Below are 10290 nucleotides of genomic sequence, written 5' to 3'. Positions count from 1 at the left end.
ATGGCCGCTCTGTCTTCTTTGGATAAGGGAAGGACCCTGTGAAACCCAGCCCTGACCCTGATCCGGAAACCCTGTTGTTTGCAGGTCTAGTGACCCGAAGTAAAGCAAGAAGTCATCTTTGGGCCATTTCTGTTGAAGACTTGATGGCTGGATTTGATTCCATGAGTGTTGATGCCAGTGTTCCAATTGTGGAAACTGCACCCTGATGAAGATTGGAGTAGTTGATGGTCTTGGAGTGGTCTCTGTATTGGTTCGAAGGCATTTCTTACTCCTAGGTATGTCACTCTAGGTGTGTGCAAAACCTCTTGATGTTTGGACTTGATCTGAGCCTTCAATTCCCTGTTTTTGAAGTTGCTGTCATGATTGGTCGATTGAACCAACAGACCAATCAATCGACCAATGGGGTCTGAACTTCCCAATTTGACCCTGTCTCTTCTATTTAAGCTTAATCTCGGGAATGCTCCGCCTCATCTGCCTCCTAAGCCTCTGGAATGAGTTAGAACCCTAATCTAACCCATTCCATTGCATTCTTGGATGATCTCTCACAAAGACTTGAAGAATTCTTCATCTTTCTACAGAAAAGGTATGATTTCACTCACTCTGTCTTCTATCTCTGATTTTCTTTCTTCTGTTCTTCATTGAGACTAGAAAGATGATGAAGCATTCTTGTAATCATCAATTCTCTGATCTCACCATATTCTTTAAGATCCATGATCATCATCATGATCTTAACCTCAGCCAGTGAAACCTTTGAAACCCTAACCCTAATCCTTTGAAACCCTAGCCTGTATGATTATCTGGAGGACTTTTGGTAACCTCCCTTGTGAAGGAAAATCTTCTTGAGTAACATTATGTTAACCTAAAAACTTAATCATCTATATTCTCTTGTTTTGATTTGTCTTTATTCATCCAGAACTCTCAACCTTTTTCATGGGAGCCAAAAAGGGTGAAACCCTAATTTTCTAAAATCAAACCCAGGAACCCCCTTGTTGATCATGTTAACCCAATTATTATGTTTTCTTTACTAGATCTGAATTCTTTTACATTATAGTTCATTATCTTTAATTTTTCTATTTTTCCCTCCTAACCTATGTTCAACCTAATTAGGTTAACCACATGATTTCGAGTTGTAACTTGAGAACTTGTTTTGATCTATGATTGATGTCCTCTATACCCTAGGATACTACCATGATAGTTTTCCCCTGAATTGTACTCTTTTGAACCACCGAATTCGGTCTTTGATTCTCAAAATTCGGATTTCTTGAAGGCCACTGTCTGCATTGGTTGACTCATTGGTCGACTGGTCCAACAGACCAATCAATCGACCAATGAGTACAGCAACCTCAATCTTGGTCTGCTTTGATTGATTTATGATCTTCTCCTTTATGCATCTTTCCTAACATGTTGTATGTACTTGTTTAGGACTGTCATCTCAGGTTTTGTCAAGATCATACTTGATTCTTTAAGTTTCTATACGAGTTAGAAGGTAAGGACAGTTAATTCCTTAACTACGTAGATTGCATACTCTCTAGTTTCCACTTTATGAAACTATGAGTTGTTTACTATTTGTACACTTTATATTCTGATGTACTACTGTAAGAACAATAGCTCTTTATCATGTTTTTTTATTGATTAGACTTATGTGAGATTGCTTATTACTATATTGCTTTATGATTTGATCATGACTTTACATTCTCCTTTATATAATGAGTTGCTAAGTGTATATGTCATGACTGATTTGAGAATGTGTTTGCTTAAGTTTGGTTTGGGATTGGGGAGTGTCCTTTTGACGCTTCTGTTCTTGGACATTATCGGAAATAGTATGGGATGTTTCCGGGGTTGCCCATCGACGCTTTCCCGAATCTTTGGTTGTCATACCTAGGGATGTCTAGCAGTGTTTGGCTAGGTTTTTACCCTTGTTATATCATACCCGATTCGGAAGGGTATTGAGACAGAACGACCCGTGGTAGCAATGGGGATTCATGAGCGCTCAAGACAGGTGAAATGATCCATGAGGGGACGGGAATCACATTGTGGGGGCCATTTATTGGAGGGTTGCATATGGCTAGACTTGGGCTCATGGGCGCTCAAGACCGGTGAAATGATCCGTGAGGGGACATGAGAGCTTCCCGTTTACCATATGTGGATAACCAATAGGGTTGATGAGTCCGTATTTGAGAGAGTCAAATACGCTGACTCTAGTGGAAAGGATACCGGAAAGGATCCCGAGAGGGGAGGAATGGAAGTATCTGGACCTGAGTTGATATAACTGACTAGATGACATGCATTGGGCTAGGCTTTTCCTTGACATGCGCCGGTACTTATGCCAAATGGTTGTGAGAGAGTGTGTTGACTTAACCCCTTACCATACATAGTTTGTCCGAGAGGGATGCCTGGACCCATTACCAACTGGCTGCCCAAGATATCTTAAATGGTTGAGGGAATCCAAGATATCTTAAATGGTTGAGGATGTGAGCAGACCTTCCCAAAGAAGTACGGTGCTATGACTTAAAGCATGTCTACCATAGAGACCAGCATACATAGAGTTTAGATGCATACATACATTATTTGTTTCATATTGCATCGCATCTTGTTATGGTTTGCTTCCATGTTATTTATGTTGTTATGGATTAACTTGCCTTACTGAGTTTCGAAGAAACTCATTCCTTTTTGTACATTCTTGTGTTAGACTATCCTGCAGATACAGAATATTATGACGAGCAGTACAGTGAAGCACAAGCTGATGAAGCGTATTACACGCAAGGTGCTGGCAACGATCAAGATTACTCTGATGATCCCCCGGCGGATCAAGCTGCGTACTACTTTTGAGAACGGCATTGAGTTAGAACAGATCAGTTGGATTGATGAAGTCCACACTTATGAAGACGTTATCTATAAACTAGAAGACGCTTGATCTTAGTTTATTTCTTAGTACATTTGATTCAGTTGTAATTCCTTTTGACTTTCATACTGCGTTCCGCTATGTTTGTGAAGTGAGTTTCCGCCTCACTTTACTTCTTTTGATATCTTTGAATATCTGGTATCTTTCCGTACTCTGATTATACTGATTATTCATTATTTGTTTTGAACCTTTGTTTATAATATTAAACCTTGATTAATTACTGTTTATGATTATGTTATTGTATATGTGGGAGGATGATTTCCTCGATACTTGATCTTCGGGGCTGTGGATCACACTCTCGGGTATGCCAGTTAGGGTACCGGCTGGGAGGATGTGACAGACCCGGTTACCCTCAGAGTATGAAGTGTACTGCTTCCAGACGGTCGGAAAGTTAAGATCTGATTGAAGCGCACGGCAGAAAAAATACCGCTTGCGCCATCCTTTATGATTGGAAGGGCAAGTTCCTTTGGCAATAATGCTACCCGCCCAGTCAAGCTCCACTTTGCTGCGCTTGGAAAGCACAACCAACCGGGAGGATGGGAAATAGAAAGAACATGAAAATGTACAAAAAGAGGAAGAGAAGGCGTGATGCCAAGTTCAAAGCATAAACCCAACAAGCCGACGATGAGACGCCAACTATTGGGAAGAAACATTCCGGGACAAATGTCCCAATGATTCAGAATGGCTGCAAACAAAGGATTGAAGAAGGGAAAGCGAACCTCGCTTTCCAGTGTATCAATATACAGGGAAAATTCGCCCAGAAGGGTCGAATCGACTCTCTCATCAGAATTGGGAGCCCTAAGATGGTACAAAGAAGGAAAGTCAAAAACCTGGAAGGCGAAAGGAAGGTTTTCCTTGTTATAGGAGGAAGCAACAGAATCAGGTCCACCGGCAGATTTGGTAGGTTGTCTTGGCTGCCCAGAAGACTCGGCAGTCACCTTAGGAGTCATGGATGGTCCAGACTCAGGAAGGGCAGAAGAAGTCTCAGCTTTTTCTTCTACTCTTCTCTGTTGGCTAACTTCTGGGAAGTCACGGTAGAGGGTAGTTAGGGTTTTCTTGTCACTATTCGACTGCTCAGAGGGGACAGAAACAAAGGCCTCATCACCACTATCGCCTTTACCGGCGCTAGGCATAGGGGAAGTCTCAGAAGAAACCCTACTATCTTCCATTACCGAAAGGTCTGATTGTGGTTTCTAGAGAAAAAGAAACCTGGAGACAAAAGTAAACTTTGCAAAGGGATCAGTAAACTTACTGAATCACTGAGGCAGAGAGCTCAAGAACGAGAGAATCGTAAAGGCGTGAAGAAGACGACGAGGTTTCAAAATTCCAGACAAGAAGAATGAAACCTATGAAGACAACGAACTGCTTTTAAGCACCCGCACGAGTGTTTGAGGATGTGTACGATCGAGATTAATTCGGCATCAACGATCAAGATTTGAAGACAGTTTGAAACTTTGAACTCACGAATCCAAAACAGGCGTCCAGAAACCGTCGTTTTGATTGCGTGAGCCACGATAGTTTCGATTGCAAAAGGATGCGTGGCGTCACCCTCACAATGCTCGAGGAAAAAGCGACACAACCGCATTAAATGTGAAATGACATTTAATGGGTTATGCAAGACTATTGCTCGACGAAGAACACAGTTAAAAACCAAGCCCTCGGGATCGACCGAACCCTTGGTCTGGGGGGCTCGTGATATGGAGAAAATATGATCGAACTTGGTTCATTCTTGGTTCGACCCTAGACTCTGGTCGAGACGAAGGGAATCGACTCGCTTCCGAGCGAGCCGGGTTCAGGAGGTAGCTTGCTGAGGAAGAAAACTAACTCAACCACAAGCACGCCCTAATTCGATACTTTTGGAGTAGGTTAATCAACCTAATGACGGCTAGCAGAATTCGGCGGCTATCACTCATCGTTATCATACGGATAACCATCAGATAACAGTCGGGTTATCCTAGGAGTCATCAACTAGTCTAAACTAGTAAAAGTCTATCACTCAACGGATCTATCTGTTAAGATCCAACGACTATCTGAAGAAGGCTCAAATACATCCAACGAAGAAGATTCGAAGGTACACTCTATATAAGACATTACCTACCCACAAGGTAGAGGACAGACGAAAACACTTAGATCCTTACTATCTGAATTGTATTCTTGTTATTCATTCCTTAGCTCGTGCTCTAAACAGAGCCGTTTGTGATTAAGTTCATCAACTGACTTAGCATTCGAAGGTGGATTCCCGATCCCAGCGGTCGGGCCACATCTGACGCTTTATTTTGCCGGTCATTCTCAGGAGATCTAAGGGCTGAGCAGATTTTGGACGCATCATTTAAAATAAAAGCTACCGCCGTTGGAAGAGGAAGAAACATAAAATAAAAAAAGAAGCAGTAACTGCCGCTGCTGGAAGAGGAAAAAACAGAAGCGGCCGTGAGCTGGAAGGAGGTAGTAGCAGCGGAAAGAAAGAGAGATAGGACAGATTAAGAAACGAAGTAGCAACGGTGACATCGCCGGATCGTTGACCGAGAAGAAAAAGAAGAAGGAAAGAGAGAAAGAGAAAGAGAAAGAAACCCAAGTAGTTATCCGTACAAAGGTCTGCAAGTCTTTGGCTTCCTCATGTAAAAGTCGGCGAAATGTCGCTGGTTCGCCGGGCAGCAAAGCAGGCGAACCCAGCGACATTTCGTTCCTTGAAAGCAACTACTCGATCCGTAGGTACAGCAAAAGTCTTCGGTTTTTTTTTTTTTTTTTTTTTTTTTTTTTTTTTTTTGTCATCTTTGACTTCTACTCACCCATCTTTATAAGGTGAAAGCAACTTGAATAGAACTGTTTGAATTAATTCGCATGCTCCAATTTAGTCTTCCAAATCATCTCTGTCATCAACAGTTGGTTTAATAATGACCTCTAATGGTCTATAGAAAATAAAAATCGGCATCCGATGCTCTATTATGAAAAAGCCAAAGTTAGGTATCATTTTTTTTGATTATTTTTCCAAAGTTGTGTCAGATATTTTAGCATTATTGGTGGGCTGCTGACCACCTGGCCCATGACTCAAAGCCCACCTAAATTTGAATAATGAGGCCTCTTGCTTTAGACTGCAACGCAAGGAATAAAATATAAAAAGAATCCATGTGAAAACCATATAATACATGGTTAGAAGAGTTGTCCACGCCTTAACATCCACCCAAAAATCTTCTTCTTCCACCACAACTAGATCTTCTGTTTATGATGTATTTCTCAGTTTCAGGGGCGAAGATACCCGCCATGCATTTGTTAGTTTTCTTCACAGAGCTCTGAAAGATAGAGGAATCAATGTGTTCCTCGATAGTGAATCTTTATGGACTGGAGAATCCATTGGCCCAACACTACTTGCTGCGATCAATGGATCCAAAATCTCAATCCCTATCTTCTCTGAACATTATGCAGACAGTAGATGGTGCTTGATTGAGCTTGCTCAGATTGTTGAATGCCATAAATCCAATGGTCAATTGGTCTTGCCTATATTTTTCAAGATTGACCCATCTAATGTTCGGAATCAGAAGGAGGGAAGTTTTGCTGAAGCATTTCAGGAATATGAGAAGAAGAATTTCGAGCCCCAAACCATACAAGGCTGGAGGGATGCTTTGAAAATGGTAGGAAATTTGAAAGGAGAAGTTGTTGAGGATACCAGGTAAGTCTTCTAAACATTATCATGTCATAAATTTGAAAGATTACATGTTTATTTGATTATCCGTCTATGTATTCTGGTGTGATATCTGCTAATGACCATGTAATATTAGACAATACCTCTGGATGTAAAGTGATTCATGATTTTTCCAAAATTAAACCCATTTTCAACTTTTCATCTAGATTTTATTGTTTCAATCCCAAGATTTGGTTGGTTGAGTATAGAATTTTTTTTTTTTTTTTCCTCCTCCTCCAATGTAGTCACTCAGTAACTAAAGTTGCGTGATAATTGTGCTCAATGATCACTCCTATGATATTTATGCTTATGTGACCAACGGTGTATGTTATTTAATTAAACTAAATTTTAGCTATTATTTATTATTGGCGACTTAATTTCCATTTCCTTGAGAATTTTAGATTTCTACCACCCCAAAAAATATAAGTTTGTTAATTTATTTTATATATGTATACATGTGTGTAATTTGCAGGGATCATGCGGAACTAGTTGATTTGGTTGTCAAAAGGGTTCTAGACGAATTGAACTGCAAAACCCACTGGGATGTATGTAAACACCCAATAGGAATGGAAAATCCTGTAAATGAAGTGTTATCTTTATTAGATTTTGATTCTAAGGATGTTCTGCTTGTGGGAATATGGGGTTTTGGAGGTATTGGAAAGACAACTATTGCCAAGGCAGTGTACAATCGCATCATGTCAACCTTCAACAAGCATAGCTTTATTTCAGATGTTAGAGAACAGGCATCGCAAAACATGGGCCTAGTGACTTTGCAACAGCGACTTCTTAAAGACATCCTCAAACTGGAGAGTATTGACATACCTAGTCACCATGTAGGAAAGCGATTGATACAAGAAAGACTTTGTAAACAAAGAGTTTTCATAGTTCTTGATGATGTAGATAGTAAAGAACAAGTAGATGCTTTGATTGGTGAAACCAGTTGGTGCGGTCAAGGAAGCAGGGTTATAGTAACAACCAGAGATGAGGAAATTTTGAGGAAGGCTAAAGTTGATAAAGACAAAATATATAGGCCTACAAAGTTAAATCACGACCAATCTCTTCAACTCTTTAGTTTGCATGCCTTTGCAAGTAAGCTACCTCCAGACGACTATATGCAACTTTCAAATGACGTGGCAAGATATTCAGGAGGGTTACCTCTAACTCTAGAGGTGCTTGGATCTTTGTTATCAGATGAAATAAGTGCAGAAGAGTGGGAAAGCACATTAGAGTCTTTGAAAGAAATTCCTCATGAAGATGTCCAAAGAAGGTTGAGGATAAGCTTTGATAAGCTAGATGATTATCATAAAGAAATTTTCCTTGATGCTGCATGCTTTTGTATTGGATGGGATAAAAAAGTAGTGACTTCCATGTGGGAAGCACGTGGCTATCATCCTAGGTCTGCAATACCCATATTAATTAAACGATCCCTCATTAGATTTGAAGGTAACGGTTCTCATTTTGTCTTGACCATGCATGATCAAATTCGAGATATGGGAAGAGGAATTGTCCTAAGCGAAAATCGTATGGATCCAAATAAGCGTAGTAGGCTGTGGTCTTGTGATGATATCTTGCAAGCTTTGGAAAATAATGAGGTAAGACTCAAGCATTTGCTTTTTTGTTTTTTCCCCATGCCATGAGTAACACACGACATGTGTTTTAAGATCCACACTTGTAACATTGATTTGGACCAACTCCAGTAGTATCCACCAATTTCTTTTTCTTGGATTATTTATCTACTCTAGGGAATTAACATGTTAAAAGGCATGATACTTCCTTGTGCATCCTTATAAATGCCAATTATTTATTTATTTATTACTTGTTGATGTCAACCAATTTCTACTTACTTGGATAATTTTTCTATTGTAGGGAACGAGCATGGTGAAAAGCATGGTCTGTACTAATTTTGGCATGTCATTTGTTCATTTTAGTCACAACCCCTTTGAGATGATGTCCAATCTGGAATTTCTTTACATTCCAAGTAATGTCACAGGAAACTTTTGGAGCCTTCCTTCAAAGCTAAGATGGCTCCGATGGGTCAACAATTCCTTGGACATTATACCAACCAATTTTTATCACAGGGCTCTAGTTTATCTCGAACTAAAATCCTACAAAATTAGACAAGCCTGGGACACTATCCCTCAAGATAAAAATAAGGTAAAATATTTGAGTTTTTATTTCTTTTTTCGATTATTATGTTTTTTTGATTAATTAGTTGTAAAATATGTGATTTTATTTTTATTTTGTTTGGGATAGCGGTTCCAAAAGTTGAAAGTCCTCGATCTTTCAGATTGTCACAAACTCTCTAAGTCTCCAAACTTTTCATGGTTTCCTAATTTGGAGCATTTGGATCTCTCACATTGCAAGGAGTTGAAAATTTTGGATGAATCCATTGGGCAACTGAGTCAGCTCAAAAGTCTTGATCTTCGAAATTGTGATCAAATCATTGCGTTGCCTGACTTCAATGCTCTAAAAAAATTGGTTGAGCTCCATATTTCTTCTAAAGCCATTTACGAAATTCCTGACAGTATTGGATTATTGGAGAATCTTAAGGTATTAACCAATTCAAGGTACCCTAGACCATTGAAGCTACCAAGATCAATGGGGAGAATGAGGTGTTTGCATACCCTTGACCTGAATGAAGCTGAACTTTTAGAATTGCCTGATGATTTCTCAAAGCTCTCAAATTTGGAGGTGTTGGGAATGAGTTTGAAACTGAAATTTTTGCCAGTAGATCTGTCCCATTTTAACAAGTTGAGGATATTAAAACTCAACCAATGCAAGCTGTTGGAAGAGCTCCCAAAGGCTCCCTCAAGTTTAGTTGAGTTTATGTGTTATCCGAATGCAATTCATTGGTACGAACATTCGACATCTCAAGGTTGAAACGTCTAAAGGTGTTGGTGCTTTACCAATGTAATAAGCTGAAGGAGATTCAAGGCCTTGAGGTTCCAGAATCCTTGGATCTTGTTGAGGTCATTGGTTGTCCAAACATGATAGATACAAAGAGGAATATACATGGGCAGGTGAGGTAGTTAATTATTTCAGTCTTAATTATTGTCTTCTTCACGTATCGATTATACTGGGCGGAATAGATACTTCCTTCCATTTACTTTTAGTTTCTTTTAATGGCTGACGGGTACTTCCATTTACTTTTAGATTCTTTTAAGGCTGGCTCTCTCTCTCTCTCTCTGTGTTTTGCAGGGAAGGCTACTCTTACCAGCATCATCATCTTCAAAGGAAATTATGAAAGATTATCGCTTGTGTGCTGATCAGTAAGGGTTTAATTTTGTGCATTGTATTTGAAAGCTTGGATGGGTGGAGCGCAATCGATAATCGGAATGAAGTGGATTTCGAAATTTCTACAACGGTCCACAAGAAAAATAAAGCAATCAAGTGTGAACATACGCTGAGATTTACGGGCCTTGAGTACACTAGTAGACTGGATACGATCTGCCTTCACCATTTCAAAGGCTTCGACTGGTTTGGGATTCCTCTACAAGATAAAGATTCCATTGTGATTCGAGAAATGAGGGCAGCAAATAGGTATTTGCATATTTATATTGGAGAGCTGAAATTTGTGAAGTTATTATTTCAGGGCAGGGAAGCTAAGCACCAAGAGCCTATCGATCGAGCATTAATGGTAGCAGATTTCTTCAATTGGTATGAAAAAAAGGAAGAGGACGAGGAGGAGGAGGAGGAGGAGGAGGAAGAGGAA

At 39.9% G+C, this 10290-nt stretch overlaps 1 protein-coding gene across 1 annotated transcript; it reads left to right on the top strand.

Annotated features, from left to right (window-relative positions):
- The first annotated feature begins 6045 nt into the window (after window positions 1-6045).
- On the top strand, window positions 6046-9500 carry LOC149002280 (TMV resistance protein N-like). The gene is made up of 4 exons (XM_089138679.1): window positions 6046-6566; window positions 7051-8170; window positions 8445-8732; window positions 8832-9500. Exons 1-4 carry the CDS (start codon window positions 6046-6048, stop codon window positions 9456-9458), a joined length of 2556 nt encoding a protein of 851 aa, XP_088994805.1. The 3' UTR covers window positions 9459-9500.
- The last annotated feature ends 790 nt before the right edge of the window (window positions 9501-10290 follow it).

This window comes from Hakea prostrata, chromosome 10 (assembly GCF_041222555.1).
Source record: "Hakea prostrata isolate BN-2017 chromosome 10, UWA_Hpros_2, whole genome shotgun sequence".
Classification (NCBI taxonomy): domain Eukaryota; kingdom Viridiplantae; phylum Streptophyta; class Magnoliopsida; order Proteales; family Proteaceae; genus Hakea; species Hakea prostrata.
This window is presented reverse-complemented; position numbering and strand designations above follow the sequence as displayed.

Bases quoted from the DNA above. Each gene is read 5' to 3' on its own strand.
- LOC149002280 (XM_089138679.1), top strand. From the start codon at position 6,046: ATGGTTAGAAGAGTTGTCCACGCCTTAACATCCACCCAAAAATCTTCT. The intron at 8,171-8,444 runs GTAAGACTCAAG...TTTCTATTGTAG, and splicing joins AAGCTTTGGAAAATAATGAG to GGAACGAGCATGGTGAAAAG. The intron at 8,733-8,831 runs GTAAAATATTTG...TGTTTGGGATAG, and splicing joins TCCCTCAAGATAAAAATAAG to CGGTTCCAAAAGTTGAAAGT.